This window comes from Marmota marmota, unplaced genomic scaffold, assembly GCF_001458135.2.
Source record: "Marmota marmota marmota unplaced genomic scaffold, marMar, whole genome shotgun sequence".
In the NCBI taxonomy this organism is placed as follows: Eukaryota; Metazoa; Chordata; class Mammalia; order Rodentia; family Sciuridae; genus Marmota; species Marmota marmota.
Window position 1 is genome coordinate 239843 of NW_026005674.1, and position 18989 is coordinate 258831.

Genomic DNA, 18989 nt, shown 5'->3' on the forward strand with positions numbered 1-18989 from the left:
TTTTTTTGACCTATAAAGCATTTATGAAAAATCCATGCTAGGATTACTTGAACTTCCTAACATGTCATTGGAGTCTCTACTCTTGTTTTCAGAATCCTCTCTTTATGATTGATTTTTGATAATTTGATTATTACATGTCTTGGTTAGTTTTGTGTGGATTGAATCTGATTGGAGAACTTTTATCTTTATGTTCCTGGATATTTATCTTTCTCCCCAAAATTGGAACATTACTATTATTTAATTTTCTTGAGGTTCATAGAGCTTTCTTAAAGAAATTATTTCAAATTATTTGTTAGGCTGTTCATATATGTCCATGTTTTAGGGTCAGCTACTGGAAGATTACTATAGGGTTGGTTTTTTGTTTTTTTTTTTTTTTTGGTGGCATTTTATCTCTTTGATGTGTGTGTGTGTGTGTGTGTGTGTGTTTCATGTTTCCTTACATTGATTTTTGCACATTTGAAGATTAAGTAACTCATTCTAGTTTTTGTAGGTTGGCTTTGTCTGGGACACCCTTTAGCAGTCAGCCTGTCCAGAGGTATTGACCCATCCTTCTGGTTTTGTCCCAAGGTTGGAATTGCTTCTGGAGTCCTTGGGAAGGATGGCCTGGTGCCTGGGTTAGCAGGTACATGGATCCTCTGGGGTGAACCTGATGTATGAGTGTGTAGGGATGGCCCTGGAGCCTGGTTTCAGAGGACCCCAGACTGAAGCCTGGTATTGAGATGGGCATTAAGACTGAATCTTCAGAATATTGCCAAGCTGCTGGGATGGATCTGGTGCCTGAGTCCATTGAGCTGGGTCTGGACTCTGAGTTCATGGGGGCTGAATTGGCACAGGGGTAGACCTGGAGCTTGAGTCTACAGGGGTGGATGTGTTTCCTGGGACCATGGTGGCTGGACTGGAGACTGATCTGCTAAAACATACCTGGACTCTAATTCCTCTGGTTCCCATGACCATGGGACTAACCTGTACCTGTTGGAGCAGGTACAGAACTTAAGATCATCAGGGTTTGACCTGGTCTTGGGATCCTCACACTGCTGAGAATGTTATATGGTGCTAAGAAAAGGCTTGATCCCAAGGCCACTGAGGTTGACTGGTAATGGACAAGCATGGAGACTGAATTCACTGCACAATTCTGGAGGCCAGGATCTGGCCTGGCACTGGCCCTTCTCTGTGGCCTCCACAGGAGTCCACAGACACTGGTCTGGAATTTGTGGCCAGATGGACCTGCCTAGTCCAGAGCAAAGTCTGGTGCTCACTTTCTTCTCTTTCGCCATATATATGGTAACTCTGTCCAGGTCTCAGGGGTGTGGTCAGCCATGTGATGAAAATTTGTTTTGCCTACACTTTTAAAACTCATCTTTTCTTATTTCTGAACTAAACCCAAGTGCTCTATTCTCTCACCCACTTTCCTTTCATGGAGGTATTTTATATATGCAAAAGCTGTTTAAATTGATATTTATATGAGCATTGGAAAGTCCTGTTCTGTCATCTTTCTGACATCTCTTGATGTCCTATTTTTCTGTAGCAAAAAAAAAAAAAACTAATTGTACTTTTTCTTTAACAATCACGCTCAGTCGATCATATCTCCTATTAATGATTTGGCACCATTAACTACTGGGGATTTAATTAGTACACTGCTTCCCTTTTCACCCCACTTTTATAACTGCATCATTTCTCTTCTTTAAAAAAAAATCAAGTTCATTGTGGTATCATTTGAATACCACAAAATTCAGCATTTTAAACACATATTAAGCTGGTATTGACAAATATTTATTGGGTATTACTGCTATCGTGTTACTGTACCTTTCCGTAACTCAAAATGCTTTTCTCATGCCTCTTTCAAATAACTTCCCTTGGCATCACTCCCAGCCACTGACAACTGTTACCTTCCTGTCAGCAAGAATTATTTTTCCTACAATATTACATGAATGGAATCATGAAGTGTGTGTATTATTTGTTTCTGGATTCTTTCATTCAGTGTGACACTTTTGGAATTTATCCTAATTATGGAATATGTAAATAATTGTTGCATCTCCACCAGTGAGTACTATTTCATTGTATGGATACATTATCATTTGTTTATCCATTCATTAATCTGTGGACATTTAGATTGTTTGAATTTCAGCTATTCTAAATAAAATTGATATATTCTTGTGCAGAAATTATCTCTTTATTCCTCTATGGTAAATATATAAAATTATGTTTCTTGGTTCAAAGCTATTAGCAAACCAAATATGTTTTTGCTCTTGCTAATTTCATTTTAAACAATTGTTGTTTTATACAGAATTTAATTTAAGACAATAAGCCATACCCTACAGGACAAGCGGATATGATGCTGACTTCCAGTGATAATACTGATCCTAATTAAATGGAAGGGATAAGTGTAAAATTATAGGCATTAAAATTAAAACCCATAATTCACAATTCAATACTAATGAAACTGGCCCACTGGATATTTAAGCCCCAAATCTGTAGCCCAAAGTCAAGGAAGTAAAAGGGATAAGGAAAAAGCATCCAATATTTTAACCCTGCTGTCTAAGATTTAGTCATGACCCAAGAAAATACAGCACTCCTCTTAGTGTCCTGTGACTCTTGTGAGTCACCTGATCTCCCAATCACAGGGATCCCCATGCTCCTAGAAAACAATAGAAAGAAAACCAGTACATATTCATTGGCTTGTTTTTTAAAATATGAATTTGATATACTCATTCATCCATGTATTTCTGATTAATTCAGTAATTCTACAGGTGGTCATTTTTATTAACATAATTAATTTATTTATTAGTTTGTGCCTTATGATTGTACCAGGCAGATGGTGGTTGCTTGCTTATACAAAGTGAAAAGGCATTCTGCCTGAGCACTTAAACTCAAAATCGAGTAGCTTATGACAAATGACTGCTTTACAAAATGGGGTAACTCAGGTTTAGACACAGCCTGAAAACTGCTGTTCAAAGAGTAACTCAGAGCAGGGCATAGTCTGCTCTCCACACCTATACTGAAATTTTGAAATCTGTCTTGAGATGAAGAATGAGTAAAGCAGGATTGCCCCTTACACACAGATATGGCACACACTATACAAAAATAACTTTAAATAATATATAAGTTATTATTATTAGAGAGCTTAGCAACTTAGCAAAACAGTTTAGTTACTTCTACAATATTCTAAGACAACAATCATGATTAACAGCATTATATCCAGACTATCAGATATTTAAAGCTTTAGAGTAAAACGTATGATATCATTGCAAAACAATAGTTATTTTAACTAGAGGTGAAAAACAAACAAACAACAACAACAACAAATCAAACAAATAAGGAAAAACAGCAAAACAGACTCTAGGACAAATGAAAATTTGAATGAGCCAGGTGGGGTGGTTCATGCCTATAATCCCATTGTCTCAGGATTCCAAGTTGAAAGTTAGCTCAGTAACTTAGTGAGACCCTAAGCAACTTAGACAAACCCTGTCTCAAAATAAAAATTAAAGTTCTGCGCCGGTCTCTGCGGCCCTGTGTACCGAGGAGAAAATGGAGCCAAAAATTTAACTCGAGGGGCATCCCTAACCCCTCTAGCCGAGTTCCTGTCGCTTCCGCCGCCAGGAACTATATTTCTCGCGGGACTTAGTGCGTTCAAGCGCCCAGTGGTCTGGGCCGCGAGTGGGATCGTCGCCGAGGCCCAAGCGCTCCGGGTGAAGGAAACTGGGGCGCCTTGAAGGACCCTCCGCGCGCCCCCCCACCTCCAAGCCAAAAGCCCCAGTGTTGAGTAGTTGTATTCACTGGCGATTGAAGATAGACACCCGTGTTCACAGACGTGCGGCACATTTTATGTACTGATCCAGGCCAATGTGCAATACCAACATGTCTGTGTCTACTGATGGTGCTGTAAGCACCTCACAGATTCCAGCTTCGGAACAAGAGACCCTGGTTAGACCAAAGCCATTGCTTTTGAAGTTGTTAAAGTCTGTTGGTGCACAAAAAGACACTTACACTATGAAAGAGGTAATATTTTATCTTGGCCAGTATATTATGACTAAACGATTATATGATGAGAAGCAACAACATATTGTATATTGTTCAAATGATCTTCTAGGAGATTTGTTTGGAGTGCCAAGCTTCTCTGTGAAAGAGCACAGGAAAATATATACAATGATCTACAAAAATTTGGTGGTAGTCAATCAGCAGGAACCATCAGATTCCAGCACATTAGTGAGTGAGAACAGGTGTCACCTTGAAGGTGGGAGTGATCAGAAGGACCTTGTGCAAGAACTACAAGAAGAGAAGCCTTCATCTTCCTGTTTGGTTTCTAGACCANTTTTGAATTATCCAGAAATTGTGCATCACTTTTCTTCAAGAAAGACAGGGTAAGGGGCTGGGTGGGATTGTGGCTCAGCAGTAGAGCGCTTGCCTAGTACATGGGAGGCCCTGTGTTCAATCCTCAGCATCACATAAAAATAAATAAATAAAGATATTTAAAAAAAAAAGACAGGGCCAGAGCTTTGAATTCTAAAATTATCTCTCAGTCTATATAAAGTAACTTGATTATAATTAATCTTAAGCAAAAATAATCACCTTAATTTAAAGTCTTAAGTACTTATTTTTACTCATGTGTGACAATTGTACATACTCAAAGGAGGGCATTAAAAAACCTGGATTGTAAATTTAGAATGGAACCAAAGGATAATTTTGTACAGCCAACTACTAACAATACGTTGTTCATTTAAACTTCAAAAACAGAATCACTCGTACCTCCGTGACTTACCCATCTGTATACATATATAAGTAGCAAACAAATGTCTACTTTAGCTTTAGGGAAGTTCCAAAACACAATAAAACTTTATTAATTTGGAATTTATAAGACTAGGAAAGAACTAAGAATAATCCATCCTTTCTGAGGCGAGTCCGTAAATGACACACATTTATATGTATGCAGTGAATTCTGTTTACTCAACATTCATCCTTGAGAGTGGAATCCTTTGTATGTACATTGATTACTAATTTCTCTACATTTTTATGTTTAGTATACTATTTATTGATTTACAAATAAACAATTTATTAAATGTTAAAAAAAAATAAAAATTAAAATTAAAGAGATAAAAAGAGTTGGGGATATGGCTCAGTGGTTAAATACTCCTAGGTTTAAACCCTGGTACCAAAAAAAAAAAATTAAATAAATCTAGTTGCTGTAGGATTTTTTTAAACAATGAAAAATATAACCAAATCAGCAAAATGATAAAGCATAAAATATTTATTCTTTAAACCAGTTCTTTATAAACTTTACTAAGAGCAGATCAGCCCTTGTCACTATTAGATCCTGTAACAAGGATTTACATTCTTCACTTTTGCCTGCAAATGTCCAATGGATGGCTAAAAGCAGGATTAAAAACCTGGCATTTCTTCCTCCATTTTACATCCATCCCCTTTGCCCCTGAGTCCTTTGCCCCTTGGATTTCAGGAAGACTGTCTGATCTGATCAACATCTTTTGATTGTGGGATTTATCTTCCAGGCAACAGCAACTTTGCTATCAGGGATAAGACCCCACCTGACCAATCCTGAGTTAAGGATGGACAGGGAATACCTGATCAAGATCACCTGCTTTGGCAGTCATGGAATGTCTCCAGCTGTGCTGTAATCAAAAGTTCTCTAAGGATCTTTAAGATGGAATTAGTGCTTTTCATTTACACAACAAATCTCCCAGACAGACATTCTAGGTCTCTAAGTCAAGGGAGAAGAGATGTCTCCAAAGAAGAGTTTGAGGAGTTCCTGGAGAGAAGAGGAAACTCACCAGCAGGGTTCTTGGCATAAGTAATAGGAACAGAGTTGCAGCTCAAGCCAGTCAAAGGCATAGACAGAGGCTTATTTAGGGAAGCAGATAAAAATTCAAATAAGAATGGGAAAAAGTAAAGATAGATTCCTTTGGGGTAAAGCAAGGGAGAATATGGGCCATATCAAGAGTGAGAGATGCTGTTTGGGGGTTCTAGTGGGTGTGGGAAAATATGTAGGAATGATATCAATCTGCTGGTGATCTCAAGATGGGTTCTGGTGGTCTGGTCAATCTCTGGATCCTCAGGCTGACATAGTCTTTATAATCCAATCAATAGATAGCCCTGGAAATGGTAACAAAGAAAAGCAGATTCCTGAAAGAAGATCCTGCTGAAGCCAGAATTAGGCAGATAGGCAAGAGTCAGATCCAGAGAATGGAGGAAATAAAATGTTAATTCCTTCAGAGCCTTTCCTCCACTCTTATCAAGATAACCTGCTCCTGCTCAAACCTGTTGCTAAGGTAACCTGTCTCAATAATTGTCCCTCCCTATAGAGAATTGTTAATTATGCCCACTTCCTGGCCAGATCACTCCAACTTTGCCTCTCCAACCCAGCTGCTTCTCTCCTCTTGGCCATCCCACCTGAGCATCTCCTGTACTTAGTCACATACAGAGGAAGGAGAGAAATAAGGGAAAGAGAGCAGAAGAACAAAGGAAGCCTAGGACATATAAAAAGGCAAAAACAGCCTCACTCCTTGGGATACCAGGATACCAGTTATTGTCCCTCCTCCCTCCATAGGGAAGTCTATGTTACCCCTTTTAATAAATTCCACTTTATATGCTTGCCTCTGCGTGCTTCTCTAACGTCATACTTCAACTTATGAGGGAGCAGAACTGGTCATCAATAACTGGCAGTATCACTACCAAAGACTGGGTTGTGTTTTCAGCTCCTGAGTCTTCATATGAGAGGATTTCAATGTGCACACATGCTAAGTAAAAGTATAGCAGAATTTATTAGAAGAGAAAGAAGAAGGGGGAACACCCTCACGGGAAAGAGTGGATCCTCTCAGAAAGAAAATCAACAACTCACTTCTTTGCATCCCAGCTTTTACTTAAGTAGAAGAGAGATTGTTAGAAAGACCATCCAAATACCACCTCTTGACTATAAATTGAAAGACACATTAGCTAAAAACCTAAGGGCAACTCTTGGTCATTTGGATGACAGGTCCTAATTGGAAATGGTTTTACAGATTTTGTGGTTATTGAGTTCCAATATTAATCATCCTGTTTTCTTAGTTCTGGAACTCTCTGGTCCAGGTTGAATCTTATTTAAGATGATTTAGCAATTAGGTCCTTCTGAGAAAGCATAAGCTTATCTTCCTCCAAATTTATCTATCTTCTTCCTGTTGAAAGAGGAATAGTTTATAGAGCTGACTGAGATCAGGCAAGTGTCCTAAAATAGCTATATTGTTAAATCCTGGGGGTGTCACCAAGGCAGGGCTGTTCATTAAGTGATTCACTCAATACTAAGAATTTTCTTAAACTTCTGACCCACTGCTCATGTCTAACAACTAGCTAACAGAAAGTTCCTTGAATTACATACTCCTTAAGATATCACACCTTCCTTTACTAAATTGATTTATTAGGGGTTTAATTAACTGTACACAGGTAGATATATGGATTTCTCAGAAATTTGTGAGCAATAGGCCTGGGGGAGAGACTGTTTGGGGGAGTTACAGGAGTGGAAAAGTATGAGAAGCTTCTGAATTAAAATTTTTCCCTTCTCCTTTCTTTTTGTCTCCTTTTTATCTATTTCTTTTTAAATTTCTTATACCTCACATATTCCTCTTAATGTCTCTTCCAAACAAATTGGCACTAAATAACCCCTGTAAAGGGGAAATTTTCCTGTCAAACAAATAGTTTAAGAACTCTAAATTGATTGCAGAGAAACTCCAAATTGGCTGAAAAGCCCTGGACAACAGCAAACAAACAGAACATTATTTTGGTTTTATAGAAATCCCAAATAGACTAAAAAGTCCCATTTGACAGGATACAAATTACAAGGGTCAACATGTGCTGCCAATGAGACTAGGGGACAACTAAACTTTGGGCCCAAGGATTTTTAAAATTTAAATTTCCCATGTTATTAAAAGTGGCAAAGGGAAGTGAATTCTGGCTTCATGGTAAAAGGAGAGTCTTAAAGCTTAAATTCAGTTTCACTGCTGCAGGTACATTCCTCACCAGTTCCCTTCCTACAGTCATTCAGTCACAGGGAGCATCCAAGAATGTGGTTGCTCTTGTGTTATCAGAACCCAGGTAATGTCCCTGGGCTAGGTTTCTGGTGATGTTATTGAGGGGAATTGAGATAATTAGCAATTAAAATTATAATTATGAGATATTGGCTGCACCCCCAGACTTGCGATTAGAAGACATGGTTTTGAGGTTGGACATTACTGCTAAATATTAGCACAACCTTAGTCGAGTCCATTATATTTCTATTGATTGAATTTTCTCTTTTAAAATTTGTTCCACATTTTTTGGTGCATTATAGTTGTACATAATCAGAGGATTTTTTGCTAAGTATTTGTACATGTGCATAATGTAACAGTATAATTTGGCCAGTATCACTCCCCAGCACATCGCCTCTCCTTCCCTGCCTCTCATCCCTTGGCCTCTTTCCTCTATTGATCTCCCTTTGATTTTCATGAGATCTGACATGCCCCCGCATTTCTTTTCCTTTTTCTTCTCAGCTTATATCTGAGAAAAATATACATCCTTTGATTTTCTGAGTTTGACTTATTTCTCTTAACATGATGGTTTATAGTTGCAATCATTTTCCTGCAAATGACATAATCTCATTTTTGTTTATGTCTGAATAAAACTCCTTTTTGTATCTTTACCACAATTTTTTATCCATTTATCTATTGATGGACACCTAGGCTGGCTTCACAGTTTGACTATTGTTAATTGTGCTTCTATAAACATGGTTATGCAAGTATCACTGTAGTATGATGATTTTAACACTTCAGGATAAATATTGAGGAGTGGTGTAGATGTGTCACATGGTGGCTCCATGCCTAGTCATTGAGGAAACTCCATTCCTATTTCCATACTGGTTTTTATCATTTACAGTCCCATCAACAGTATAAAAGTGTTCTTTTTGTCCACATCCTCTATAGCATTTATTATTATTTGTATTCGTGATGACTGCCATTCTGATTGGTGTGAGATGAAATCTCAATGTAGTTTTGAGTTACATTTTCCTAATTGCCAATGATGTTGAACATTTTTCACATATTTGTTTGTCATTTGTATTTTTTCTTTTGAGAAGGGTCTGTTTAATTTATTTGACCACTTATTTACTGTTTTTAAAATTTTTTGAGTTCTTTATTTATTCTAGATATTAATCCTCTGTCAAAAGAGTAGCTAGCAAAGATTTTCTCCTATTCTGTGAGTTTTTTCTTCACATTTCTATTTTTTTTTTTTTTTGCTGTACAAAAAACTTTTTAATTTGATACCATTCCATTTATTAATTCTTGATATTATTTTCTGTGCTTCAGGGATTCTGTTGAGAAAGTTGTTGCCTGACATATATGCTGGCATGTTTACCCTATGTTTTATTCTAGGAGTTTCATTGTTTCTGGTCTAATTTCTAGGTCTTTGATCCATTTTGAATTGATTTTATGTTCAGGGTGAGGGATGAAGCTTTAGTTTCAGTCTTCTGTAAACAAATAAATAGTTCTTCCACACTGAATTTCTTTTTATTCTTATAAAATGAATGTAACTGTAAAACATAAGTGGCTGCGTTCAGTGGCACATACCTGTAATCCCAGCAATGAGGAGGTTGAGGCACTAAGATCTCAAGTTCAAGGCCAGCCTGGAGAAATTAGCAAGACCCTGTCTCAGAATAAAAAATGGAAAAGGCTGGGGAACACTCCTGGGTTTCATCCCATGTCCTGCCCCCCCCCAAAAAAAGAATGTGAAAACGATATTTGAAATTACTATTGAAAAAAAAAACCACATTGTAATTAGGGTGGATGAATGATTAAAGCTATTTTTGATACTTATTACATATGATGCTATTTGATATGCTTAATATGTATCAAGTTGTCATGAAAGAAGAGGGTCTTTGAAGAGGGTTTAAAGAGAGAAGAAGGAACTTGACTCAAGAACAGTGGGGTTCTTAACATATGTAATGGAAAAGAATTTATAGCACAGGTCATTCAGAGGAATAGGCAGAGTTTCTTTTTAGGAAAGTAGATACCTATACTAGCGAAATTGAGGACAATCTTGAAAAAGACACCTTGGGGCTAGAGTAAGGAATACACATTCCAGAGAGGATGTGGGCTATTTTGAGAGTGATATGTGGTTTCAGAGATCCCAGCTCTTCTTTTTACATAAACTTGGTGAGCATTGGTTATGAAAAGGTATATGGTAATGATTTCCAGACAAATTCTGGTGGTCTGGTAAATCTCTGTATCTTCAGGATGATGTGTTTTTTTTATTATTATTTGACCAGTAGATAGTGCCAGAAAGTTCCCTAAATTATAGTTTATTGAAATTTTATCTCTCTCTTACCTGGTCAGTTTAATTAACAGTGTGCAGATAAAGTTACAAATTTTCCAGTAATTTGGGAGTAAGTGACTTGAAAAAGAGACTCATTTGTGGAATGACTGACATGGAAATTTTATGGAACTTCTGAATTAAAATTGTATTTCCTTCTGAACTTCAAGAAATGAGGTTTCTGTAATTTCTTTGTTCACCTACAATCCTTGCCTGACTTGTTGAAAGTTGAGGGATTTTTCTCCAATTAAAATATGAAATAAATGCAGAAATTTCCAGAAATAAATCTTATTTCCCTCTCCTTCCTTTATATATCTTTTCTACCAGTGATTTCTTCTATCCTATTTCAAACTTACTTGATATCCACAACAGCCACATGAAAGAGGTGTTGTTGTTAATAAGGTTCTATCTATTTTACAGGTCAGCAATTACATACCAGAATTATTTCCTCATTTTCCTAAGTCAAACATAATGTAATAATTAATGAAACATTATTCAAACTCAAATCAAATTTTAATTCTATATTCTTATCTGCCACATATCCATATATACTAGTGTATATTGCAAATCAGCAGCAGAATTTACCATTTTCATGGACTATTTAAAAAGAATAAAGGACTGAATCAGTCTCTTTAAAATATTTTGATTATTTTTGTCAATATAAACACAAAACAAGAAAAATTTGAAATTTTGGACTTAAGAATTCTTTCTCCCAATCTAAAGAACAGGGAAGTAGAATAACTTTGGTAGCCCCTACAGTATTTATTTTGTCTCCAGGATGGTGGTTTCAGCAATTCTTAATCTTCAGACATGTTGCTTATTGAGACCTTTACCAAAAACAGTTCTCTTGTTATACACAGAGCAAACATGAGCTGATTAAAGCCATCTATTTGCATTTTAATGCAATTAAAAGTAGTCTCCTGGAAACTGGCTTTTGTTAAGAAAGTTCTTGTTCTACAATAAGTCACTTGGGGCTCATTATAAAGATTACAGATAATTACATTATTAAAATGTTATAAAGGTTTTTACCAAGTCAGTAACCACATAATTGTTTAGGGAGTTCAAAACTCTTTTCTCTCAAGAGGAAGATGACTCATCAGAGTGTATACACTCAATACTTTCAGAGTTGTCTCCAGAGGTGCCAGCTTTGTTAGGAAGTCACTCCTGTTTCCATCTCAATTGTGCCTCCTGACTTTTACAATTGCTTCTGAAAGAGGCCTTTTGGGGCAAGCCATTTATACAGCACACTGAGATAAACTTTCTCCAAGTTTAAGGCATCCCACAGGTGTGGGAGAAATAAGTGGCTGCACACAAAGCACCATTCAAGTATCAAGTCATTACTACTGAAAAAGGAAGACACATTAGGAAAATTCAAGGGTGTTTACTTTTTCTCTCATAGTCACTAAACTCAGAATAAATAAAAATTGGAAACTTATTAACACCAACTGTAGACACACATATTTTCACACGCACATATATACACACACTTATATATTTAATCGTATATATGCATATTTAGACACATACTACATAGTCAATCACTTATTCATTACTCTTATGGACTTGTTATTCTGATATTCTGAAACATTGATATAATTGTGGGGAGCTGCCACATAGGAGCTGAGTGCCCTCTAGCGTTGAACAATGGAAATGCGGAGACTGGTTTTTACTGTGCAGGAAGCAGGTGGATCCCCATCTCAGCTCAGCAGGGGAGTGGACATTACCTAATGGAAGTATTGCCTTCTTGTTCTTTTGTAATACTACTCCTTACCTTTTTTTGGATTGAATGTTCTATGGAACAGCTTCTCTCAATAAATAGAATGATTCCAGGCATGTGTGTTCTTTTTTTTCTCCCTCTCTTGCTTTCCTTGTGGGAGCTGGGGCTGGGCGCCACCGCTGAACGCCAAGAAAAAGGTATTTTCTCTATCTCTGTGTGATTATTTAGTGCCAACCCAATCCATCTGAAGTGACCCTGACTGATTTAGTTGCCTGTTGAGGTATATAATAATCTATCATATATTAAGTTTTAATTAAACTACAGAATGAATAATAATTCAGATAAATATGATTTTAAAGAAAGTTTATAATTTTGTAACATGGAATATTTTTTCCACTTGATATTTATTTTGTGGCACTTTAAATAATTTTCTTCATTTTTATAATGTAACATCATGTTTTTCTACAATTTATTATTATCCATAATTGATGACATAAATTTGTCATATATGAATGAAATTTATCCGGTATATAGACTTATGTTTAACATTTGTTACTAGATCACAACTTTTTTCATCTACCTCTGAAAAGCTTGATATATATTATTGATATATATTATATGTATATATATGAGATATATATATATATATATAGAAAGCTATGTAAAAATTACGAACTCTACAAACTCTTCAATTCCAGGGCTATAATCATACCAACATACTATTTACTAATTCAAAGAAAATAACTTGGAAGACTCAACAGACATGGTTTTGAACATGTTATTACTTACATGTTTTTGGCAGTGGTTGGCTAGATATAATGAAAGGTCACATCATGCCTACAAGAAGTGAGGGTCATAGGATAGTGAGCATACCCAGTGTGCAATTGGATTTATTCAGATATTTTCATGAATATACTCTTACTTTACAGTCAAGCTCACTCTGCTTTGATCTTCACCTGAAAATTGGAGACAAGAAAGTGGCCTCTCCATTTCCTTTGTATCAAATTCTTATCCTCCTTATCTCACTTAGCCCAGAACAACAAGCTTTTCCTAGGCAATCACTAGTGTTTACCCCAATGCAATCAATGCAGATATATGTAATAAAATTGTATATTTTAAATATGTCATTAAGTTATTCTAGCCCATGAAACATGAATTATCACACTTTAGAACTGACAGAGAGCAAGATTCTGAACAAGAAAAGAAAAAAAATTAGATGAGAACAGGACAAAGATAATAGTTCCATGAGAAATTATCTTCCTCTTCTATTGTTGCATCTTTTCTTTATAAATTCACAACTAAGTTGCCCTGCTCTACAGAGTCTTTTATGATTGTGTTTGGAAGAAGCAAGTTAACTATGGTGATTCTCTTCTTCTGCTTTTTTGTATCAAAAATAAATAAAAGTATTTGCATAGGGGAAATGCATGGATGTGTTAAAGTTATGAGAAGAAGATAATTCCATGACATAACTTTCATATATTTTACAAAGTATATTTTAATTTTCTTTCTAAATAATATGTAAGTACCTATTCAGTTAACCTAAATTACATATGTAAATAAATGATTGAGTGGGGGAGAGGCACATTATGAAAGAACATTCTCATGTTACTAATATAGTCCAGGACATATGCTTTAGCACCTTTCAAAATAGCAGAGGATGCATTTTAAGATAGTGTGAAATGTTATGGCTTGAATGTGAGGTGTCCCCCAAAAGCTCATGCATGAGACAATACAAGAAGATTCAGAGGAGAAATGACTGGTGTGTGAGAGTCTTAACCCAATTGGTGAATTAATCCCCTGAAAGAGGTTAACTGAGTGGTAACTGAAGTGGCTGGAGGAGGTTGGAATTGGGGACATGACTTTGGGTTATATATTTAGCTATCTGGCAAGTGGAGACTCTCTTTCTCTGCTTGCTGATCAACATGTGAGCTGCTTCCCTCTACTACACAGTTTTGCCTCACCTTGAGCTCCAAAGAATGGAGCCTGCTCCGTGAAGATTGAGATCTCTAAAAGTGAGCTCCTAAATAAACTTTTCCTCCGTTAAAATAGTTATAGTCAGATCTTTTAGTCACAGCCAAAAAAAAAAAACCTAAAACAGTGCTGAAATGAGCTCATTTATAAATAAAGTTAACAGTTTTTTAATTTTAATATTGTTTAGTTAGAACTCATAAATCAAAAAATTAGTATTATCTCATTTGTCAGTTTTATTCCCCACAACAGAACACTCTTATAGTTAAATAGATTTGATAGTAGTATTGTTTTAGTCAGTTTTTGTTTGCTTTTATGTTTGTTTAAATCACTGTGACCAAAATATTTGACAAGAACAAAGTGGAGGACGAAAAGTTTATTTGGGGCTTGTTTTCAGAAATCTCAGTCCACAGATGGCCATTTTCATAGCTCTGGGCCCAAGGTGAGGCAGAAAACTATAGTGAAAGGAAGTGCAGAGGAAAGCAGTTCAGGACATGACAATTAGGCAGGGGGGAGAGAGAGAGAGAGAGAGAGAGAGAGAGAGAGAGAGAGAGAGAGAGAGAGAGAGAAACTGTTCTACTCACCTGTGACAGAATATATACCCAAAAATATATGTCCTAATGACCTATCTCTCCCAGTTACACCTTACCTGCCTATAGTTACCACCAAGTTAATCCTTATCAGTGGATTAATGCACCAATTAGGTTTAATATTTCACAACCAAATCATTTCACCTATAAAATTTCTTACATGCATATATAGTATGTATTTGTATCTATGTATTATAATGTGTCTCTATATATTACCTATGTATGTAATACTTATATGGGTATCTAAAAAATGCAGGACTTAGAGGAATTTAGGACTTAAAATAGATTGTGGCCAAAATATCACTATATAATATATATGAGATATATGTGTACATATATACCACATATACATATATGCATGTATATATGATATATATGTGTACCTATATACACACATTTATATACATATACGTATATACTATATAATAGCAGAGAATGCAATAGTGGCAACCAGGGTTTGTCATGGAAGGAAATGTGTAGTGGTTGTTTAATAGGTATAAAGTTTCAGTGATACTAATAAAATATTTTCTGGAGATTAGCTGCACAGCAAAGTGCTTGTGGTTAACAATAAAATATTTTCCACTTCAAAATTTGTTAAGAGGGAATAGGAATCAAGATGCTAGACTAGAAGTGTTTTGCACTTTTCAACTTCTCCATTGCTTGGAATTTAATGTTGGAGAGCAGTTACTCAGTGAGCTGGGTGACTGAGGAAATATGTTGAAATTCAATATTTAATGTTCAGAGACTTGGAGAGACTCAGAGATGCTGATTTGGAAACAGAGGACAAGAAACAGTGCATTAGCACTAATATTGAAAATCACGCTTGAACTTGCTGCTTTGGGAAACGTAAGTTCCTACATTTATCTTTCCCCTGAAAATCATAGAAAATATTGTCATGTTGTCCTGGCTAGTATCTACCTTGTGACCCAGTGTGGCCCTATCAGAATGCCATTGAAACAAGTCCTTTGAAAAATATATACCATGAGATTGCCACAGCCAAAAGTGGCATCTACTAGCAGGAGCAGAGTGAAAGCTTTAAGAATCAAGTGTCTTTTAATGCCTGGGCATGTGGTGCTTCTCCCCAAGGACCAAGAACTCCCCAGGCACACAGAGAACCTGGGCAGCCTCAGAAGTAACAGAGCTGGTGAAACATTGTGGTTGTGTAGCAAGAGAGTTCCTCTAGTCCCAGGAGCTATGTGCCTTAGATCAAGGTCAAAGCGGATAAGACTCTTGCACAGAGCCTCCTCATGAAGGGCATTATCACAGCAGCTAAGCATCCTGTGCCCTTGCACAGGAATATTCCCAGGCACCATGCATGCCACAGCCATGAGGTCATCAGAGACCCCAATGTCAGGCACTGCTCTCCCATTCTCTGCCACCACTCCCCACATACTCTATTGATCTGTCTTCAATTTATTTATATTTGAAAATTAGTTCATTATGGGTACATATATACAGGTAACTTCACTGTGGTATATTCATATAATTACATAGGAAAGTTTGGTCAGATTCAGTCCACTGTCTCTCCCTTTTCCCGTTCTTCTTTTCACACTCTCAATCCCCTTTGCACTGCTCCACTGAACTTTCTTCTATTTCCATGTGATTCCCCCACAGCTTTTTCTTCTTTCCTCCCTTATTTTGTTCTAGTTTCTGTATAGAAGAGAAGATATATGACCCTTAACTTTTTGGGTCTGGCTTATTTCTCTTATCATGTTTTTTGGATACACAAAAACATGTTAATGTTCTCCAGTTTCATCTACTTACCAGCAAATGTCATAATTTCATTTTCTTTATGGTTAAGAAAAACTGCATTTTGTGTATGTATGTATGTGTTATATATATATATATTATATATGCGTAATATATATATATGTATGTATGTGTAATATATATATATATATATATATATATATATATATATATATATTCACAGTTTTTAATCCATTCACTGCAAATGGACACTTAGGCTGCTTTCATAGCTTGGCTGTTGTGAATTGGCTACTACAAATGGATGTGGCTGCATTCTGATGGTATGCTGATTTTGAGTGTTTTGGAAATATATCAAGGGATAGAATAATAGCTGGGTTGCAGGGTAGTCCATTTCTAGTTATTTTTTATTTGAGGGCTCTCCATACTTCTTTCCAGAATGGTTGAATTAATTTGCAGCCCTTCCAATAAAGTACAAGTGTGCCTTTCCCCCACATCCTTTCCAACATTTATTATTATGTGTGTTCTTGATACTTGCCATTCTAACGATATTGAGATAAAATCTCAGTGTAAGGTTTTGATTTGTTAATGATATTGAACATTTTTTCGCATATTTGTTGGCCATTTGTGTTTACTCTTTTGAGAAGTATCTATTTAGTTTATTTGCCAATTTATTAATTGGTTTGTAGTGTTCAATTTTTGAGGTTCTTTCTATATTCTGGATATTAATGACTTATCTGAGGAGCAGGTAGCAAAGTTCTTCCATTGTGTAGGCTCTCTCTTCATGCTTTAAATTATTTGCTATTATGTGAAGAACCTTTTTAATTTGGGCCTATCTAACTTACTGATTCATAGATTCATTTCTTGCCCTTTAGGAGCTTGTTAAGGAACATGATATGTGTGCCAATGTGTTGGGAGTGTTGAACCTAGTTTTCTTCTAACAGTTGCAGGGCTTATGGTTTAATCCCTAAATTTCATCTCTTTAATTTTGTGCAGGGTGGAAATATAGGGTCTAGTTTTGTTCTTCTACATATGCATACTCAGAACTATTTGTTTAAAAAGCTATATTTTCTCCAATATAAGTTTTTGGCACCTTTGTTGAGTATTTAATGACTGTAATCCACGTGGGTTTGTTAATGCTAATTTTGTTACTATAGTTCTTGTATAATTTGAAGTCAGGTATTGTTATTTCTCCAGCATTGCTTATCTTGCTCAAGATTATTTTGTTTGGTCTCTTATGCTTCCAAATGAATTTTAGAACTGTCTTTTTTAGTTCTGTCATGAATGTCATTGGTAATTCTATGGGGGTTGCATTGAATCTGTATGACATTTTAGTTAGTATAGTCATTTTGACAATATTAATTCTGTCTATCCAAAAACATGGGAGATCTTTCTGTCTTCTAAGATATTCATCAATTTACTTTGTCCATGTTGTATAGTTTTTACTATAGCTGCCATTCACCTCCTTGGTTAGATTAATTTCCAAGTATTTTTTCTGAGGTTATAGTGAATATAATAGTTTTCATAATTCCTTTTTTTATCAGATTCATTATTAGAGTACAGGAAAGTGGTTGATTTACATATGTTCATTTTGTGTACTGCTACTTTGCTAAATTTACCTAGTACTTCTAGAATTCTTCAGATGGAGTTTTGGGTCTTCTAAATATAAGATGAAGTAATCAGCAGAGATCATTTGATCTCCTGTTTTTCCATTTTATTCCTTTAATTTTCCTTCCACAACCCCACTTCTCTTCTCTCTCTCTCTCTCTCTCTCTCTCTCTCTCTCTCTCTCTCTCTTCCTGATTGTGTTAGCTAGAGTTTCAGGGTCTATGTTGAATAGTAGTGGTAGGAGTGAACATCCTTGTCTTGTTCTTGTTTTACAAAAAATGCTTTTTGTTTTTCCCTATTCAGTATGATATTGGCCTTCTGTTTGTCATATATAGCTTTTACAGTGTTGAGGTAATTTTTAAAATATGAATGGGTACTGTATTTAGAAAATGCTTTTATTTTATTTTATTATTTTTTTGCTTTTATTTTATTTTATTATTTTTGCATCTATTGATATAATCATGTGATTATTTTTCTTAACTTCATTTATGTGGTGAATTTTATTTCTTGATTTGTGTACATTGAACCAATCTTGCATCTCTAGGATAAAACCCACTTGATCATCATGTATTATCATTTAATTATGTTTGTGAATGTGGTTTTCCAATATTTTATTATTTTTTTTATTTTTGCATTTGTGTCCATTAGGGATATTGGTTTGAAGTTTTATTTCCTTGATGTGTCTTTATCTGGTCTTGGTATTAGGGTGATACTGGCTTCATAGAGTAATTTGGCAGTATTCCCTCATTTTCTACTTCATGGAATAATTTGAGGAGGATTGGTATTAGATTTTCTTCAAAGGTCTGTTAGAGCTCAGCTCAGCTTTTCTTTGTTCAAAAGCTTTTGCAGCTGCTTCAATTTTATTACTTGATATTGGTCTGTTTAACTTTTCTATATTCTCATGATTCAATTTGGGAAGGTCATATGTCTCTGGAAATGGTCAATATCTTTGTGATGACCTAGCTTATTGGAGTATAATTCTTAAAAATAATTTCTAAAGATATTCAGAATTAGTGTCTGTGGTGATATCTCCTTTTGCATCTCTAATTTTGTTAATTTGAGTCTTCTTTCTCTTTCTT

The 18989-nt window shown here is 35.7% G+C and overlaps 1 protein-coding gene across 1 annotated transcript; it reads left to right on the forward strand.

The window, feature by feature from the left end:
• The first annotated feature begins 3534 nt into the window (after positions 1 to 3534).
• Positions 3535 to 4362, forward strand: LOC107160812 (E3 ubiquitin-protein ligase Mdm2-like). The gene has a single exon (XM_015507424.2). The coding sequence runs from the start codon at positions 3841 to 3843 to the stop codon at positions 4360 to 4362; it is 522 nt and encodes a 173-aa protein (XP_015362910.1). The 5' UTR covers positions 3535 to 3840.
• The last annotated feature ends 14627 nt before the right edge of the window (positions 4363 to 18989 follow it).